General features: G+C 42.3%; 1 protein-coding gene across 1 annotated transcript in view; it reads right to left on the minus strand.

Annotated features, from left to right (window-relative positions):
• Positions 1-21522, minus strand: part of LOC137638649 (uncharacterized) — a 62984-nt gene that overhangs the window by 24147 nt on the left and 17315 nt on the right. Inside the window, exons 2-4 of the mRNA XM_068370930.1 lie at positions 20561-20613; positions 19052-19221; positions 2077-3496 (exon numbers count right to left, since the gene is read on the minus strand). Coding sequence (XP_068227031.1) covers positions 2077-3496; positions 19052-19221; positions 20561-20566 — 1596 coding nt within the window. The 5' untranslated portion in view covers positions 20567-20613. The remainder of the gene's footprint in view (positions 1-2076; positions 3497-19051; positions 19222-20560; positions 20614-21522) is intronic.

Consider the following 21522-nt stretch of genomic DNA (forward strand, 5'->3'; position numbering starts at 1 on the left):
CAAAATGACATGCTATTTCATAAAAAAAAATGGTTCATAATAGCACCCACTTTTACTAGTGGATGGCTCTTAGGATCAGGCTATCATCTTTATCTTCTATCTCATAATTCCAGTGTAATCTTTGGTGATTAGAACTCGGATGAATATGGATAAGCGAGGGTTGTGCAGTAGAATATTTCAAAGTAATTAAAAGTATGAGACTCAAAGATAGGATCTTGACTCTGTCATGCACTGTGCACCCCTAAAACCCTTACTGACTGTCAGTTCTCACGTTTAGTTAGTGCACTACTACTACTACCTGTTGTGACAACAATAGACACATCTCAAGCCTACTACAATGAGCGGGGCTCACTGTCATTGAAAACATGATGCAACCAAAAGATTACTCAAATCTATTTCAAAACTTTTATGAAAATTATCTTCTACCAAAACCATACAATATTCACATCAATATTATAGCTACCTAGTGGTTGATCACGAAAGCCTACGAACCTACTCAACTTCAGCTGTGGATACTATCTCGAACACTGCAATTCAAAGATCCAAGTTGTATATTCAACTGTTACTGCTTTGGAAAATAACAAAGGATACACAGAGAAAAAACTTATTAACAGTCGTCCCTAGATTCCCCTGAACTAGATGCAAAGACAAATTAGTAAAGGTGAAGGTTATACATACATACATACATATACCAAGCCACTTCCCCCAATTTTGGGGGGTAGCCGACATCAACAAATGAAACAAAACAAAAATGGGACCACTACTCTCTACGTTCCTCCAGCCTAACAAGGGACTCAACCGAGTTCAGCTGGTACTGCTAGGGTGACACAGCCCACCCTCCCACACTATCCAAAGGTTATACAAAATGCAAATCATTTATGTATGATAATTTAGCAGTCTGCGATTACATAGTCAGACCTTCAGAGAGGAAAGTAAAAACCTTCTTTAAAAAAGAACAAACAACACCTTCACAAATGGTGAACTACTCTCACCAACATTCAAAGCATTTTTAGTGGTAGACATCCTTAATTAATAGTTAAATAAATTAAAAATCACAATGGAACACCTGGGGGAGACTCCAAATAACCATTATGAACTAGTAATTGAATAGAGTCAACAAGTGGTTGAGGATGAGGGCCTTGTAAACACCTAGTTGATTTTTTATATTTCACTTCTCGGCTACTTGAGTTGAGAAATCAGAATTGGGGGACATACTGCTTTATACAAACACTTTCAAAATAGAAACACTACGGTTTCCAAAATCATTTTTGAAAGTCCTACTTGGGGAAAATAAGTTTGTGAGATGACACATTAACCTTTAACCTCAAAGGAGGAAAAAGGGAGATATTTTGTATTTTGGGGTAACTTTGATATTGAGTCCTCTTCAAAGGTCAAAGCAATATGAACATCAAGGGAGGTTCATAAAAATAACTATTAAATTGATGCTTAGCGTGTCTGCCTATGATGGCAATCAAGATGTTTTAAAGGTTTAAAGGTTGCTCATGAATGGCAGAGGCAAGGGGCAGTGACACTGCCCTAGCAATTAGGACAATACCCTTGGGACTGACCATATATCATATAATCAGCACCCAAGCCTCCTCTCCACCCAAGCTAGGACCAAGGAGGACCAGGCAGTGGCTACTGATGACTCAGCAGATAGACCTATAGGCTCCCCAAACCCCCAAACCTTAGCTCACAAGGAGGGTAAGGTTGCAGACACTTATGTACTTACCAACATTATAAAATTTAATAGATGCATGATTGAAAAAATGAATGATATAAGAAGTTGCTAATCAACAAGAAATATAAAAATTCTACAAATTACAGATTCCCTTTTCACGACTAGTGAAAACTAGGCTGGATCTGCAGGTTAGAGACTGTTGGAGACAATCCATTTTTTCAAAAAGATTTGCTGGTATGCAATTTTTTCACAATTGCTGTTAACTTCAATCTTTAGTAAGGGTAGGGGTGTTTTGGTAATCAACAATAAAGTAGTGCAAACGAATGAGAAATTTTGTTACTCATAGATAAAATTCTTGACATAAATAAGAGGTTATAAATGTAAAACCAACTTACCATTGCAACTTTGAGATGCTTAAGAGATTCCAGGTGTGAGACATATGCCTGTGTTGATTGAAATCCACGGCTGCAGCATTGACACCAAAAGGATGATCTCTCTTCAGGTGGTCTTATGATATGTAACTTATCAGGAATGAAACCTATGGGAGCCTCATCTTTTGATTCATTAAGGGAATTTGAAAAGCTTTTATCTTTGACAGGGACTGATCCCAGCCTTTCCAGGAGAGATTTAGGAATGTTACTTGCAACTGTACTTTCAGTTTCTTTGACTTTCTTACTTGCTAAGTTGGTCTCATCAAATTCTCTGTCCCCAATGACTTTTCGCTTTCTGTTCTGCTTCTCAAAGCTATCTGACTGTGAAAGTCCTTTGTCCAATCGTATGGGAGATATTCTCCCTTTGTCTATCCGTATAGGTGATATTCTTCGCTTAGGTTTTTCTTGATCACCACCAGTCAAATCTACAAAGTTTATCTTGGAGCCTTGCAGCCTAATCTCTTTTAATCTCATATCAATACTGTTTTCTACAGACTTGTTAGATATCTTTGTAGTGAACTGTGACTCCTTTTTCTGTTCAGAGTCATGGGTGACCTTTTTGTCGGCAACACGAGTATTACTTCCCGATGTACTTGATAACGACGACTGTTGCTTCTCTGTAATTTCACAAACTTTTTCAAACATCATCTTAATTTTGTTTTCATCAGACACTAACCTACGAGATTTTTGAGAAGGTAAAGGGAGCTTTCCAACGATTTCTTTATTTAGCTCCGCAGACAGGGGTTTGCTTGGACCACTAGTTTCATCTAAGGAAAGAAATCTTTTGATGGCATTACTTCCAAACGACTTACTCTCTGCTGGTCTCTCATCTCCTTTCTCTTCCTTCTTTGACTTTCCCACTTCTTCTTTCTTGTTTTTGACATTTCCTACTTTAGAAAACCTGTTGAAGAAATTCTCTATATTTTCTAAGTCTTTCCTTGATGCCGTGAAATCCTGTGCAGGTGTAGACTCCACTTTCTGATCTTTACCCTCATCAGTCTCAGTTCCAATACTGGCTTCCAACTCTTTGATTTTTCCATTAAGAACCTTAATCTCTGGATTCATTCTGAAGATCTGATTGGATATTGCTTTCACAAGTTGTGAATTCTCCTTCAGAAGGGTCGTCACTTTGTCAAGATGTGCGTTAGTCTGAAGCTGTAAGAGCAAATCATTTCTTTGGTTGGTCAGTTGAATCTTATGTTTGACTAGCTTCTTCATCTTGTTAATGACTTCAGTTTTCCTTTTCTTGAGCTCTTTCAGCTCGTTCTTCTCATCCACTTCAGAAATCTCCCCGTCTTCCAGTTCCACTGTAGGCGACTTTTTAGCGGGACTGTTTAGAATGTCGTCAATTTCTGGCAGTTTGTCCGGATCAAATTCAACATCTCTGAAAAAGCAAAAAAATTGTCATGAATAACGAAAAATATAATTCCCTTCAGACTGTCCTCATTTCTAATCAAACAACAGACAAACCATCTATATTAGCCTACATTCCTGGTCTTTAAAACCCATATACACTTCATCGCGGATTTAAAAAATGATCGTCAGCAGATGGAATTGCATTCCATCAATCGGGGACTCTATGCAGGTGAGAGCTTATTGACAAGAAGCTCTGTATTCTTAGACTAGTCTACTTTCACTTTTCAACACTAATTTTTTAATTACACAAATAAATAGTATACTTATTTTATCTTTTATTTTGATTTTGCTCTAGGACTCAGCAAGATAGTGAATCATAAGGATTCATTGCCTTTTCAAGTACATTAGTTCCTTGGTATTTGTTGCTAATTTGTTTCAGGCCATCAAATTTCAAAAACCATAAATACCAAATGCATTTTCCCCATAAAGTACAGTATAACTCTAATAAAAATAATCCATTTCAGGCACCGAAGATTGAACATTTTTTTACATTTTATACATTAACCCTTTTACCCCCAGGCTTTTTGGAAATTTCCAACCCTTAAACCCCAGGGGGGGATTTTTTTCCCAGCACATTTTGCAGTATATTCTTTTTAAATTGCTCTAACAGCCTTAGTTTTTGTCATAGAGAGGTCAGGTTGGTCTCATTCTCTTGGAAAATGCCTGAAAATTATAGCATTTTTTTGCAAGGATGTACCGGTACGTCCATGGGGGTAAAGGGATGGCTTTTGTAAAACGTACCAGTACGTCCTTTGGGGGTAAAAGGGTTAATGAACGCTAGTGATTGGTACAATACATGAACGTACACTACCGGGATCTAAAGCGATGACAGGCTGGGCAGCAGATCGGAACTACGGTCTACCCCAAAGCCAGAGCAAAGTCCTTCAAAACAAAGGCAACTGTGCTTACCCCACACAAAATATTGAAAAAAGCACGTTCATAGAAGATATAATAATGAAGTTGTATTATACAATTGAACTGCTTACAGGTATTGCTATAATAAAAAAAAAAATTAAAAAAAATAATGAAACATTTGAATTTTAACTTCCCTTTACCTGTACAGCTGTATTAGGAAGAAATGATGGCCTAAGAAAGGGATGGGGGTGAGGAAAGGGAAGTGAATTGACTCAAATTTCACTATTACTCTAATTCTTTTCTTAAACTCTTCCAAGGGGTTTTAACTATTTTCTTTGTTGATTAGTTTTTATCTCTTCTCTTATATTCTTAAAACTCAGGGTGATATATTTGCCCCAAAAATATGTATATATAGCAAAAAAATTAAATTCTACAAAATTCTTTAGTGCAGATCTTCACTGAACAAGTCACTGGGAGACCGACATGTTTTTCTTTATTTATAAATAGAACAGACATACACAAGTGGTTTTTAAACTCACAAAGTACAAGTTCTAGCAAATGCAACAAATAACAAGAGATTTTTTCTTAGCAGAAAGCGACGATAAGCAAATTTAACGAGTTCCAAGGGAGAAGAACACCAATGTACGACTCGATTGACTTCATTTCCAGCTGGTGTTTTGGTACCTTGCTTGGTTATTAGAAAGTCTTTTGAAAAGGTAAAATATTGTGGATGGAGGCTAAAGTTCAGGTCACAAGGAAAGGCTTAACAATTTATCCAGAAAAATAATTTCTATTCATCCAATTTTGGACTTTAGTAAATCAATAATTGAGTGTCCGCCTTATCCGTTGTTAAGTTAGCAACATTCAATACTCTGCTAAGTCTGTTTCTCATTAGAGCATCAATAATATCCTGTTAATTGCACTACGTATTGTTCTGTAATACCGTATACAGTATATTTTATTGCCCATATATCTAAGATTATGAACTGCCTTTATTTCTATTCCTTTAATTTTCAATCCTTTGTACTCAGTGATGAAACGATTTTGCAAGAGATTATAATTCACACGAATGCGCGGTTTTTCATTTCTCAGGATAAAGAAACTGCCTGCATTCTTGCTCTATTGTCAGAGGGTTACCTGTAGTTTTCTTTCTACTGTACCTTTCCATTTTACATATTTAAATTGAAGCACCATCTTAAGAAAAATGGAATTTTCATTATAAAATGAAATTTTATTGCATACTTACCGAACAATTATACAGCTGTAGGTTCCCTGTGAATGGCAGACAATAGATTCAAACTTCCGCGGTGGCGCCGCCATCGCTGATGTAGGTGACGGACTAGAAGGGTTTTCGTTTTTTGCGAGAAAATTGAGTTCCACAGAGCAAACTGCGTCGCCTTGAGAAAATCCCACTCGTCTAGCTGATGCCAATGCAACTAAAAATAACGTCTTCTTGGTGAGATTCCTCATAGACGAAGGAAGTAACGGTCCAAAGGGAGGACCCAAAAGCCGTTTAAGAACTATATCGATATTCCATGCTATCGAGCCCTTTGACGATTTGGAAGTCTCAAACGATTTAATTAGATCGGAAAGATCACTATTCGTGGATAGGTCTAGTCCTCTGTGTTTAAAGACTGAAGCCAGCATCGCTCTGTATCCCTTAATAGTCGAAGGTGCTAAACGCTTAACGGCCCTTAAAAAAAGAAGGAAATCAGCTATTTCGTTCAGAGATGTTTCAGAAGAAGACACTTTAGTCTGTCTACACCATCTTCAAAACACTGCCCATTTAGACTGATAAAGTCTGTTAGAAGAATCTCTTCTGCAGTTCGCGATAGCTTCTGCAGCTCGTCTCAAAAAACCTTTCGCTCGGACGAGACTCCTGACAGTCTGTATCCTGTCAGTGCCAGAGTGGATAATCGTTGGTGGAATCTTTTGAAGTGCGGTTGTCTGAGTAGACATTTCTTTAACAGAAGAAGTCTGGGGAAGTCTACGAGCAAGTCGAGAAGATCTGGGAACCATTCTTTCCTTGGCCAGAATGGAACGACTAGTGTCAGAGAAACATTTTTGTGGAATGACACTGTTCAGCACCTGTCTTATCAGGCCGAACGGAGGAAAAGCGTACGCTTCCAGACCCGACCAGTCTAGTAACATTGCATCGACTGACCATGCAAGAGGGTCCGGGACTGGAGAACAAAACAGCGGAAGGCGGTTGTTCCTCGAGGTTGCAAAGAGATCTATCATCGGCTTTCCCCAAAGTTTCCATAGGTCTAGGCAGATCTTCGCATCGAGAGTCCATTCTAACGGAAGTACTTGATGGCGGCGACTTAGTCCGTCTGCCAACACGTTCATTTTCCCTTGAACAAATCGAGGGATCAGCGTAACCTGAAATTTTTCTGCCCACAGAAGCAGATCTTTTGCAAGTTTGTAGAGGGTGAAGGAGCGCGCTCTCCCATGTTTCCTGATGTAGGAAAGTGCTGTTGAGTTGTCTCCGTGAACTGCTACCACCTGTCCCGTCACGAGATGAAAGAATGCCTGAAGTCCCAGGAACACTGCTAATAGCTCCCTCACGTTGATATGAAGAGAGCGCTGCGTTTCCGACCATTCCCCCGACGTTTCGTTCTTCCCCATCAGGGCTCCCCAACCTGCGTCGAAGGCGTCTGAAAAGAAATGAAGGGTTGGGTGGAGCGGACGAAGTGAAAGACCCTCTACCAGTCTTGGTTTTGAAAGCCACCACGCTAAGTCCTCCTTGATTTCGTCTGAAATCGAGAATATTGTCGAGTCTGGTTGAGTCTTTCAGCACCATGAAGCGTTCAGGAAGAATTGCAGGGGCCTCATGTGCATCATTCCAAGTTTGACAAACTGTTCCACCGAAGCTAGTGTTCCTAACAGACTGATCCAATTGTTGGTGGAACAGGACTTGCGGTCCAGGAAGTCCTGTACTACTTCCAGACACGGCTGGACTCTCTTTGATGAAAGAAAAGCCCAAAAAACTTGAGGGTTCAGAGTCATCCCCAAATAGAGAATGTTCTGAGTCGGAATTGGCCGAGATTTCTCCTCGTTTATAAGAAGACCTAACAAGTGAGTTAATGAGAGAGTCCTCTTGAGATCCTCCATGCACTGACTTTCCGAAGAGGAGCGGAGAAGCCAGTCGTCTAGGTAGAGTGACATTCCGATGCCCAGAAGGTGTAACCACTTTCCCAGAGGAGTCAACGCACGCGTAAATACTTGCGGTGCTGTCGAGAGGCTGAAGCAAAGAGCTCGAAACTGGTAGGTCTTGCCCATGAACCCAAACCGAAGGTATTTCCTGGAGTCCTGGTGAATTAGAATGTGGAAGTATGCGTCCTCCCTATCCAGGGATACCATCCGGTCCCCTTGACGAAGGGATTCCAACACTGAACGAGTCGTTTCCATATTGAATTTGGTTTTCTGGACGAACAAATTCAGTGCGCTTACATCCAGTACGGGCCTCCAGCCCCCTGATGACTTGGGGACTACGAACAGAAGGTTGTAAAACCCTGGGGATGGTCTGTTGCTTATCTCCTCTATGACAGCCTTCTGCACGAGAATCTCTGTTTCTCGGGTTAAGGCTACAAACTTCTCCAAGCCTGGAGAGTAGGCGGGTAATGTGATGGGAACATTGGATAGAGGAGGAAAGTCTTTGAAAGGAATGGAGTAACCGAACCGGAGAACTTGGGTCAACCAGGCCTCTGCTCCTCTGCGACTCCTTTCCTCCCAAAAAAGGCTCAATCTGCCCCCTACCGGAGCATGAACGATTGAAGAATCACTTGGATGATTTCGTGTCGGGTTTGGTCGAGGACTTGGTTGGGTGTCGTAAATTCAATCGAGGCCTGACGAACGGTCTAGACCTACCCCCTCAAAAGGGTTTCTTCTGCAAAGGTGATTCCGAGGTGGTAGTCGTCACAGTCGAGAGTTTAACCCGCTTAGAAGACTGGGCAAGCAAGTCATTAGTAGACTTCTTTTCCAGTGCGGACAGAATCTTGGCCACTATTTCTTAGGGAAACAGATGATCCTCGTCGAGAGGAGAAAACAAAAGGGCGGACTTCTGAGGCGAAGCGACTCCTTTCGAAACAAAAGAACACCTGAGCTGTCTTTTCTTGAGAGCCCCGAATGCAAAGAGAGAGGCCAGCTCATCGCAACCATCCCGAACTGATTTGTCGGCACATGACAAAACCCTAAGCCAGTCCGATGCCAGGTCTTCCTGAAGAGTAGGGAAATCCTCTATTTTCGTAGAGAGGGCTCCGATCGTCCAGTCCAAGAAACTCATAATTTCTAAAATCTTGAAAATATTCTTTACCAAATGGTTCAACTCGGGCGATGTAGAGAATATTTTAGCTGCTACAAACGCGGACCTCCTATTTGCATCCACCAAGCCAGAGAAGTCCCCCTGGGAGGAGGCAGACACTCCCATAGAGGGGGCTTCTCCGGTTACGTAGAACCTATACCTCTTCTTAATAAGCTTCGACGGAGGATAGGCGAAAGTTGCTTTCCCGAGTTCTCTCTTGACCTTCAACCAATCTTCTATATCATGAAGCGAATGTTTGGCAGCCTTGGAAAGAACGAGCTTCGGGAGAAGAGGATCGAAATTCTTCCTTCTCATCAGGAAGATGGAAGCAGGCGAACTGGGAGCGGCTGCCACAAAGTAGTCCGGGTACATGTCGAGAAGGTAGTGTAAAAGTTTCGAATAACACGAGAGAGGGATAGAGTCCGCTTCTAAGTCCTCCTCGTCATCCGAAGAGATAGGCGACAGAGACGGTTCTTGATTCGACTCATTGTTCTTCGTAAATTGTTTGTTTTCTTTCATCCAGTTCATCAGCTCTTGAAACTGACGACGTAATGGAACTAGATTTTTGTCTTCTTGAGTTGAAGTCGAAGCATCTGGGGTCGTGGATTTCGCCACGATCGCCACCAGAGGTCTCGCGCTAGTCGAATTATCTATTGCATGCGAAATCGAAGGACAAGTTTCGACAGCTTGACGAGTCGAAGATCTCGACGAACTCAGAATCGGTCGCTCCACAACCGAGTCGAAGGCAGCTGTCGCTGTCATAAGAATACGAGGCGAAGTCCATGTAGCTACGCTACACGACGGGCGAGAGATATCTACTTCTCTGTTCCTCTTCACAGGGGGCGGAGAGAATACCTCTTCAGTCGAACATCTCTTCAACGGACGTGAGACTGAAGAATCACGCCACTTACGTCGTCTAACCGGCGACGAATCACTAGACTCTGTCGATAACTCATTACCGAACGGCACACCTTCCCAATGGTGTTTAGTCGAATCCTGCTGTCGTACCACAGGATCGACGGAGGAAGCGACTGTCTGTGGGCAAACCCCAACAGTCTCCCTTGGACCTCCGGTATGTCTTTTCCCCCAGGCGGGGAGGGGGAGTGACCTTCGTCTAGGAGAACTATCGGGACAAACAGCCACTCCCTCAAATTGCACTACACTGACACTTTTCACTTCACTAGAAGTCTTTCCTATGAAAGACTTTACAGATAAACCTAACTGCATCACCGTATTAGCTAATACATCAAATTTCTTTTCAAATTTAGACTCGAGGCTGGCAATGGTGTCAGGAGAAACTCCACGGGAAGTTGGCAAAGGCGTTACAGGAGCAGGGGTAGGAGGACTCAAGATCGGAGACATAATAAGAGGAGAAGGAATAAGAGCAGGTGCTTCGATAGAAGAAGCTAAACTAGTCTTACTTTCACCTCTGAGAGCCGCCTTCCTCTTCCTATCCTTACGTATCTTCCCCGAGTGAGAAACAAAAACTTTCCACTGTTGTTCACTCCAATCCTTGCATTCAACACAAGTAGATTCTCTAGAGCACTCACAACCCCTACACTTAATGCACTTAGTGTGCGAATCATAAATAAATTTAACTAACCTAGTTTTGCACCCTCCGGTGCAAAACCTAACTACTGAAGGACTAGAGTCCGACATGATGGTAAGACCACAAAATTGCAGAAAAGAAATTCAGCTTCAATCCTACAAACACGGAGTTGAATACTTCACCAATAATGGAGAGATAATACTTCCCAACAAATGAAGAAAAAAGTCTGCACCGACCACCGATGTTCACTAGAAGCCGGCAGAGAACGAATTGATGTTACCTGAACAGTTGTACCTATAGCTCCCTCGAGTGGAGGGAGATAACGTCACCTACATCAGCGATGGCAGCGCCACCGTGGAACTTTGAATCTATTGTCTGCCATTCGTAGGGAACCTACAGCTGTATAATTGTTTGGTAAGACACTGCAATAAAATTAACCTTCTACAATGTACAGGATATAGATTAGATGGTAGTTAGTACTGGTACCTTACAGAAAGATAATCACTGATGACTTTAAATGCCTTGTTTGAATTTCCTTCTCTCTCTTTTATGACAGATACTTGTAGAAAAAGGAAATAAATTTCTCCAACTAAGCAATTATTTCAAAATTACTCTCCGATACAGTACGTTTCTATCTTCAATACTTAGGAAAAATTTTTTCAAGATAACACCAAAATTTTACACGATTCTGCACATTCCATATTTAGTTATTTTCTAAGCCTATTACTGCTACATTCAACTGGAAATTTAGCACGCAATGTGTGTTGAGAGATCTTCTAGGCCAGGTACTCTCATCACATCTTAACTTCTACAAGAGAATTGCATCACTTGGGCAATAATCCCTGAGGCATGACTGGCATATATAAATTTCCAGGAAAATCATGAACAAATTCTAAGGCTATTCCTCTATTTTACCATGGAATGCAATTTATATTCTCTATAGACTAACTACAAAGAAAATGTGGTGGCTTGAAACCCGTGAAACCCAAGAATAAGATTAGCCCTCTATTTTATGACCTTTCAAGGGGGAATTGTGTACTGTACCAGTGATTAACAGGCTAATATTGTTTCAAATTTTTTTCAACTTATTATTGAATCTACATACATACATATACCAAGGCACTTTCCCCAATTTTGGGGGGTAGCCGACATCAACAAATGAAACAAAACAAAAATGATATTTTAATTATAAAATAAATTTTTGAATATACTTACCCGGTGAATATATAATAGCTGCAACTCTGCGGCTCGACAGAAAACATACTCAAAAAACTCGCGAGCGATCGCTATGAAGGTTGCGGGTGTGCCCACCAGCGCCAACTGTCGGCCAGATACCACTCTTGTATGTAAACAAAACCTTCAATTCTTCTCGTCCCGCTGCGTCTCTATTGGGGAGGAAGGGAGGGTCATTTAATTTATATATTCACCGGGTAAGTATATTCAAAAATTTATTTTATAATTAAAATATCATTTTTAAATATTTAACTTAGCCGGTGAATATATAATAGCTGATTCACACCCAAGGAGGTGGGTAGAGACCAGAGTTAATTATGTTTACAGCGTATAAGCTAAGAGTTTTTTCATTTTGACAGTTATCAATATAACAAAACCAAAATAAATAGGTACCTGGTAAGGAATTTGACTTAGACGATTACTCTGCCTTGTAAGTCTGTCTTCCTCACGGAGCCCAGCGATCCTCTTAGGATGCTGACAGACTCCCAGGAGCTGAAGTATCAAGGGCTGCAACCCATACAACAGGACCTCATCAAACCCCTAATCTGGGCGCTCTCAAGAAATGACTTTGACCACCCGCCAAATCAACCAGGATGCGAAAGGCTTCTTAGCCTTCCGAACAACCCATAAAAACAATATTAAAAACATTTCAAGAGACAGATTAAAAGGATATGGAATTAGGGAAGTGTAGTGGTTGAACCCTCACCCACTACTGCACTCGCTGCTACGAATGGACCCAGTGTGTAGCAGTCCTCGTAAAGAGTCTGGACATCTTTCAAGTAAAATGACGCGAACACTGACTTGCTTCTCCAAAAGGTCGCGTCCATGATACTTTGCAGAGATCTATTTTGCTTGAAGGCCACGGAAGTTGCTATAGCTCTAATCTCGTGCGTCTTAACCTTAAGCAAAGATCGGTCTTCCTCACTCAAGTGGGAATGAGCTTCTCGTATTAACAATCTGATAAAATATGACAAAGCATTCTTTGACATAGGTAAGGATGGTTTCTTAACCGAACACCATAACGCTTCAGATTTACCTCATAAAGGCTTAGTACGAGCTAAATAGAACTTAAGAGCTCTAACGGGGCATAATACTCTCTCTAGTTCGTTGCCTACGATCTCTGATAAGCTAGGAATATCAAAAGATTTAGGCCAAGGACGAGAAGGCAGTTCATTCTTGGCCAGGAAACCAAGTTGAAGAGAACAAGTGGCTTTTTCTGTCGAAAAACCGATGTTCTTGCTGAAGGCATGAAGCTCACTGACTCTTTTAGCCGAGGCCAAGCACACCAGGAAAAGTGTCTTAAGAGTGAGATCCTTCAGGGAGGCTGAATGTAAAGGCTCAAACCTGTCTGACATGAGGAATCTTAGGACCACGTCTAAATTCCATCCAGGTGTAGCCAAACGACGTTCCTTAGAGGTCTCAAAAGACTTAAGGAGATCTTGTAGATCTTTATTGTTGGAAAGATCTAAGCCTCTATGCCGGAAGACCGAAGCCAACATGCTCCTGTAGCCCTTGATCGTGGGAGCTGAAAGGGAGCGAACTCTTCTCAGGTATAAGAGAAAATCAGCGATTTGGGCTACAAAGGTACTGGACGAGGATACAGATACTGACTTGCACCAGTCTCGGAAGATTTCCCACTTCGATTGGTAAACTCTAATGGTAGAAGCTCTCCTCGCTCTTGCAATCGCACTGGCTGCCTCCTTCGAAAAGCCTCTAGCTCTAGAGAGTCTTTCGATAGTCTGAAGGCAGTCAGACGAAGAGCGTGGAGGCTTTGGTGTACCTTCTTTACGTGGGGCTGATGTAATAGGTCTACTCTTAAAGGAAGATTTCTTGGAAAGTCTACCAGCCATCGAAGTACCTCGGTGAACCATTCTCTCGCGGGCCAGAGGGGAGCAACTAACGTCAACCTTGTCCCTTCGTGAGAGGCGAATTTCTGCAGTACCTTGTTGACAATCTTGAATGGTGGGAATGCGTATGGGTCTAGGTGAGACCAATCTAGGAGAAAGGCATCTATATGTATTGCTGCTGGGTCTGGGACTGGAGAGCAATAGATTGGAAGCCTCTTGGTCATCGAGGTTGCAAAGAGGTCTATGGTGGGTTGACCCCAAGTCGCCCAAAGCCTCTTGCACACATCCTTGTGGAGGGTCCATTCGGTTGGAATTACCTAACCTCTCCGACTGAGGCAATCTGCTAGAACGTTCAAGTCGCCCTGGATAAACCTCGTTACCAGGGAGATGCCTCGATCTCTTGACCAGATGAGCAGGTCCCTTGCGATCTCGTACAGTGTCAGGGAGTGGGTGCCTCCTTGTTTGGAAATGTACGCCAAGGCTGTGGTGTTGTCCGAGTTGATCTCCACCACTTTGTCTCGAAGGAGACTCTCGAAGCTCATCAAGGCCAGGTGAACTGCCAAAAGCTCCTTGCCGTTGATGTGCATGCTCCTCTGACTTGAGGTCCACAGACCTGAGCATTCCCGACCGTCCAGTGTCGCACCCCAACCCAAATCCGATGCGTCTGAGAATAGAACGTGGTTTGGTTTCTGAACTGCTAGGGGAAGTCCCTCTCGTAGACTGATATTGTCTTTCCACCAATTCAGGCAAGTCTTTACTGTTTCGGAAATCGGGATCGAGACCGCCTCTAGCGTCTTGTCCTTTTTCCAGTGAAAAGCTAGATGGAATTGTAGAGGTCGGAGGTGTAGCCTTCCTAGCGAGACAAACTGCTCCAGGGATGATAGAGTTCCTACTAGACTCATCCAATTCCTGACTGAGCAACGTTCTCTCTTCAACATCCTTTGGATTACGAGCAGGGCTTGATCTATTCTGGGGGCAGACGGAAAAGCCCGAAAAACTGGACTGCGAATCTCCATCCCTAAATACAGTATAGTTTGGGATGGGATCAGCTGGGACTTTTCCAAGTTGACCAGAAGTCCCAATTCCTTGGTCAGATCCAATGTCCAATTGAGATCCTTCAGACAGCGATGACTGGACGAGGCTCTGAGAAGCCAGTCGTCCAAATAAAGGGAGGCTCGGATACCCGATAAATGGAGGAATTTTGCCACATTCCTCATAAGCCTCGTAAACACGAGAGGACCAGGACTTAGGCCAAAGCACAGGGCCCGAAACTGGTACACCATATTGTCGAACACAAATCTCAGAAAAGGTTGGGAATCTGAGTGAATGGGGATGTGGAAGTAAGCGTCTCTTAGGTCGAGAGAGACCATCCAGTCTCCCTTTCTGACCGCTGCTAAGACTGACTTCGTGGTCTCCATGGTGAACTTTGTCTTTGTGACAAAGACATTAAGAGCACTGACGTCTAGCACCGGTCTCCAACCTCCTGTCTTCTTCGGTACTAGGAAGAGACGGTTGTAAAACCCCGGTGATTGAAGGTCCGAGACTTTGACCACCGCTCCCTTCTCTAGCAAAAGAGACACTTCTAGTTTCAGGGCTTGTCTCTTTGCTTCCTCTCGATACCTGGGAGAGAGATCGATGGGGGAAGTCGCTAGAGGAGGTTTGCGTACAAATGGGATTTTGTACCCCTCTCTGAGCAACCTCACAGACTGTTGATCTGCGCCTCTCTTCTCCCAGGCTAGCCAGAAGTTCTTGAGTCTGGCACCTACTGCTGTCTGAAGCTGCGGGCAGTCAGACTCTGCCACGCGAGGACTTGGCTCCTTTCCTCTTTCCTCTCTTTCCTTTGGCACGAGTACTTCCCCTGCTGGGAGCTCTGCCACGAAAGGGCGGAATAAACCTGGACGCTGGAGTGTCTATCCTAGGTCTAGCAGAAAAGGCAGGCGAAGGGGTCCCTTTGCGAGCCGAGGACGCAACCAAGTCATGGGTGTCCTTCTGCACTAGAGACAACGCTATGTCCTTAACTAAAAGTTCAGGAAACAAGAACTTAGACAAAGGGGCAAAGAGTAGCTCAGATCGTTGACAGGGCGTCACTCCTGCTGACAGAAAAGAGCACAGAGACTCTCGTTTCTTTAGGACTCCTGAAGTAAACGAGGAGGAGAGCTCATTGGATCCATCGCGGATGGCCTTATCCATGCAGGACATAATGAGTAAGGAGACATCTCTATCGGCGGATGAGATTTTCCTACTCAAGGCTCCCAAACACCAGTCAAGGAAGTTGAAAACTTCAAAAGCCCTAAAAACGCCTTTAAGTAGATGGTCAAGGTCTGAGGATGACCAACTAATCTTCGAGCGTCTCATGGCTAGGCGGCGGGGAGAGTCTACAAGACTTGAGAAGTCGCCCTGGGCAGAGGCAGGAACTCCCAAGCCGAGAACTTCTCCCGTGGCATACCAGACGCTCGATCTAGACGAGAGCTTAGATGGGGGGAAGGCAAAGGCCGTTTTCCCTAAACTCCTCTTGGTGTCCAACCAATCGCCTAACAGCCGTAAAGCTCTCTTGGATGAGCGAGAGAGAACGAGTTTTGTAAAGGCTGGCATGTCAGCAGGTACGCCTAAAACAAACTCAGACGGCGGCGAACGAGGAGCCACAGAGACAAAGTGTTCAGGAAACAACTCTTTAAAAATGAGCATGACTTTTTTAAAGTCCATAGATGGCGGAACTGCTCTAGGCTCATCAATATCTGAAGGATGATCCTCAGGCTGAGGGTCAGCAACGTCCTCATCCGAAAGTTCCTCATCTGACAACTGATGAGAAACAAGCAAAGGGGTTGGCAATGCTTGACACGCAGCGTCCGCCCGCACTGGTGCATAAGTGGCGGAGCAGGACGCAGCGTCCTGAAACTGCTTGACAGTCTGGGAACTGTCAACAACAACAGGTGCGTGAGGACGCACAGCGTCCACCCGAGACTGTTTAGACCGCCTAGATTGTGCAATCAAAACAACTCTAGGTTGCGGAGGTTGACGCACCGCGTCAAAACAAGTCAACTCTGATGGTAGGCGAACGTCCTGAACATCACCAGGCGCATCAGCGAGTTGCCTAACGTCCACATGCGGTTGAAAATCCACACGAGACCGTATCGAGTGTGGTACTAACCCAACCGTTTGACGTGAGATGGCTATACCAACGTCAACAGGACGCACAACAGAACGCTTGGGTGGCAGAAGGCCAGGATCTCTATGAGATAAACGGCTAGGTTCAACGGAAACCTTCTCTGCGTTGTAGTCTTCCATAAGGGACGCAAGCTTAGACTGCATGTCCTGCAGTATAACCCATTTAGGGTCTACGGGAATGGGTGCGGTAACAGACGGGGTTAGCGACTGAGACGGCACAACTTTGCCTTGCTTAGGCGGCGAGCAGTCATCCGATGACAGCAACGGGTCCGAACTGTCCCAATGACTACATCCAGGACATTGGACCTGTCCTGAAGGGACCGACTTGCGTTTAAGAGGCCTAGAAACCTTGCTCCATGGTTTCTTGCGTGAAAAGCCTTCGGAAGACGAGGTAAAAATGGGCTCTCTCGTCTTATGGTAGGGGCGATCTTGACGAGATACGCCTGATACCATAGAGGGAACGTCTGTTCGCTGATCAAGGCCTCTCGAACCCATAAGTCGTACGACATTGCTTCTCCCCTGGGCTTGGGAGCTTGCAAGAGGTCCCGGACTAGGTGAACGACAGGCACGAACAGACGAACCCTCGGTCGCAACACTGTTCACAACACTTTGCGCACTAATCACTTTCCCACTTTCCGCCGTGGCACTATGGCACTTAAGTTCCTTCACGTCAGCCATGAGTTGATTACGGTCACTTGCTAACGCTTCAACTCTCTCCCCCAAGGCATGAATAGCACGTAACATGTCTTGCATAGACGGTTCCTGAGTGCTAGAAGGGGGGTTAGGAACAACCACTACAGGGGAAGGATTAGGTTCAGGGGCATGTGGAGAGGAAAAATCTACGGACCTAGATGAACTCCTCCTTACCCTATCTCTCTCTAGTCTACGTGCATATTTATCATATTCGAGCCAATCGAATTCCGAAAGGCCCACGCATTCCTCACACCGATCTCCCAATTGACAGGTTTTACCCCGACAATTGGAACAAACAGTATGTGGGTCGAGAGAAGCCTTTGGAAGCCGCCTATTACAGTCCCTAGCATTACACTTTCGAAATCTAGGTACTTGAGAAGGGTCAGCCATTTTGAATTAGTCAAAGAAAATTCCAAAAACAATCCAAGTCATCAACAAATAATCCGATTCAATAAAGAGTTCAAGAGTTTATGTTGAGGAAAAACACCTGTACTGCGAAAGCTCAAACCAAAATAAAGTACTTCACCAAATATGATGGGAAAACTCCAGGTTCTACAGCGAGTATGAATACGTCTTGTCGTCAACGTCGACAGAGAAGAATTGAAGGTTTTGTTTACATACAAGAGTGGTATCTGGCCGACAGTTGGCGCTGGTGGGCACACCCGCAACCTTCATAGCGATCGCTCGCGAGTTTTTTGAGTATGTTTTCTGTCGAGCCGCAGAGTTGCAGCTATTATATATTCACCGGCTAAGTTAAATATTTAAAAATCTAAAGGTACAATTTTCTAGGTTGTTTATTTTGGACATAAAACTATTAAGAATAATTTTTCCTCCAGACATTCACAGCATTTTGATCGTATTTGGTGGCCCCCTTAAACTCGACACTTATAAGTGTTAGTCTATGCCATTAGATTCTTTCTTACAAAATATTTTATTGGCAATGTTTCTTCAAGTACTTGCAGCAAATTTAAAATTCTGTTATCTATGATTGCAAATTCACTTTTGAAAAATATATCTGACCTACTTTGTCTGCATGACACAATAATAGGTACAGTATACTGAGTAAATATTTCATAATTTTGGGAGAATTGTCTAGTGAGATGTTTTATTTCTGACCATTTTTCCCATGCATTTAGATCTACCCAAACTACACCATCCACCAACAGTCTTGCTTTACTTCCATGAAACAAAAGAGTGCAAAGCATTTTGGATGTTTATTTTGGCTGAGGCAGAATTGTAGAATGACTTTCCTAAACAGTTAAATGGAAAGAGCTTCAGAAATTCCATATTGGTGCAAATGATGTTATGCTGAACGGCTTGACATAAATCTTGTCTGATAACTTATCTATTAGCTTTAATACCTTAGATTGTTTCTATTTTATAGGTGAGGCAGTGATGGACCCTTACTGATTGATACTACCCAACTTTTCAAGTACTGTTTGACCTGTTACAAAAGCTATTATCAAATCATTATAATAAGCAATCGCACATTAACCCTTTTAACCCCAGGCTATTTGGAAATTTCCAACCCTTAACCCCCAGGAGGTTATTTTTTTCCCAGCACATTTTGCAGTATATTTATTTTTAAATTGCTCTAAAAGCCTTAATTTTTGTCATAGAGAGGTCAGGTTGGTCTCATTCTCTTGGAAAATGCCTGAATTTTCTCAAAAAATTATCAAAAATATGAAAAAAAAATTTTATAGCATTTTTTTGCAAGGACGTACCGGTACGTCCATGGGGGTAAAGGGATGGCTTTTGTGAAACGTACCAGTACGTCCTTTGGGGGTAAAATGGGTTAATAAATCCAATATGATGGCGATTTGGAATAACCTCGTCAAAACTTATTCAGATGAGCCATCATCTTCATCTGACATTTACCTTTTGGAGGCCGCACTGGATTCCCCAGCATCTGACGACTCTTCGCCATCATCAGCCTCGTTTAGCTCATCGAGCACTTTACCAAGATCTTCTAAATCTTGAAAAAGATTTTCATCTTGGAAAAAATCATCTAGACCATCCAGGGCTTCCCCTATATCTGCACAGCTATCCTGTCATAAAGAAACAGATAAATTCTTTTTATAACAAGCAAAGAACAAAACTTTAATAGGTCTATCACACAAGGATGAAAAGACTGAGTGTTGCAATTTATTATTCTGTCATTATATAGTATCAGAAAAAAAGACTAACAGGTATCATGTTTTACATTCATAATCTCACAGAAAGCAGTAAGTTCTTAAATATATGACAGTACAATACTGTACATCAGTGTTAAATCTTGTCATAGCCCTAACCCCCCAAAAAACTTTGAAATTTTCTTCTACTAGCTGCTCCAAATAATATAAATTCTCAACAATATTCATGAGACAATAAAATTTCAACTTAGATACAGTATTGCTTTTCATATATTTTGGTTGGATATCAGAAAAAAATCTATTATCCCCTTCAACATGATTACTGGTAATAACAATAATATCGTACTGTGAAAAGGTGGTACTGCAATGAATAGTATGTACAGTATACCTGAAAAACTGTTACCTATAGTCCATTTCTTTTAGCGAGGCATATTTGCACCGACTCGCAACGGTGCCCTTTTAGCTCGGAAAAGTTTCCTGGTCGCTGATTGGTTAGAATTATCTTGTCCAACCAATCAGCGATCAGGAAACTTTTTCGAGCTAAAAGGGCACCGCTGCGAGTCAGTGCAAATATGACTCGCTAAAAGAAATGGACTATAGAAGGTGACACTGATGCCAGGGTTTAATATGAGTTTAAGCAAGGTGGATGAGTCAATAAAATGAATTTAGGAAACAGTTGATTGAGGATCTTAAGTACAGAGAAAAAGATATATGTACAGTAAGTGGCATTTATGGACATAAAATAAGCTTAGGATAAAAACGACAAATATGTAAAAAAATAAGAGTCGAGGATAAAAGCTGAAGATAGTTTAACAGTAATTACAAGTTCTTAATATAAAATCCTTACTTGAGTACAAATGTACTGTTATGTTGGTGACTAGTTTGAGTATGCTGTTTGATAAGTACATGCTACGAGTCAATTTTGTGGGGTAAGAAAAGATTTTCTACCAACAGGCGATGGGCGGTGAAGATGGTTGAATGGCAAAAGAATATTTGTGGCTGTTTTAGATAACTTACACAGAGAATCACACAAGGTTGTAGAAAGAAGTCATTATAAGTCTGACATTCTACTATCAGCGAAAAACCCTTACATACAAATGGTAGCACTGATGGGATGAAGAAGAAGATTTACAGCTAGGGAAACTGAATTTAGCAATATAATAATTTGAGATATAAACACTGTACACTCCATAAATTGGGACTCAAAGGATGCTGCAATTGGCTCTTTTTTTTTTTTCATTAACACACATCTTACCTCCATGCTTCCTCTTCTGAGAAAATAAGCTTCTCCACACTCAGTAAATCATTCTGAAAAAATAAAATAAATCTCCTTGTAAAATACATTACTGTATAAAGAGTTTTTATGTCAAAATCTATAAAATAAATCTCCTTGTAAAATACATTACTGTATAAAGAGTTTTTATATCAAAATCTCAAGACAAAGACTAACCAAATTAAGAGTACGTACAGTACTTAATAAATAGTACTTATCTTAAAAGAGAAAGACTGATAAAAAGCTTAAAGATGAACAAGCAGGATTTAGAAAATGCAGAAGTTGTACTGACCAGTTTTTTTTTCTTTCTTTTTTTTGAGACTTGTACAGCAATGCGCAGAATATGACAAATTCGAAGATAATTTGTATTTTTCCTAACCATACAAACCTTAGCTATTTACAAAGGGTATTACTTTTAGCGTAGCTAAAATGGCGAGCCATTAGAATTTAACGAGGGTGTATTACCCCCGCGCTAGTTAGCGGGGGGGTAGGGGAGTGGTAACTAGCTACCCCTCCTCCCCCTCACACACAGGTGAATACTCACTTTCACTTAGAGGTAGGACTTGTCTTGGGGGACAGGGCTGGCGGGCAAATATGTGTAAATAGCTAAGGTTTGTATGGTTAGGAAAAATACAAATTATCTTCGAATTTGTCATTTGTTCCGTAACCGAAATACAAACCACGCTATTTACAAAGGGTGACTTATCCCTTAGGAAGGGTGGAAAGTCCCCAGCCATACTGGCTTTGGCTTTACCCGGGGACTCAGAATCCGAGTGAGTCGCACTCGAGAAAAGGAGTCCCTGCACCTCACAAGTTCCTTGCTCCGCAAGGAACCATGTGGCCTACATAAGCTTGTGTGTGAAGGAAGAAGTGTGACTCGTCCTAGGCAGTTGACCTGGAGTTTCAGAAGGAACTCTGGGTTAGGACGTTCCCAATACCACCTC

Source organism: Palaemon carinicauda, chromosome 3, assembly GCF_036898095.1.
Source record: "Palaemon carinicauda isolate YSFRI2023 chromosome 3, ASM3689809v2, whole genome shotgun sequence".
NCBI lineage: Eukaryota > Metazoa > Arthropoda > Malacostraca > Decapoda > Palaemonidae > Palaemon > Palaemon carinicauda.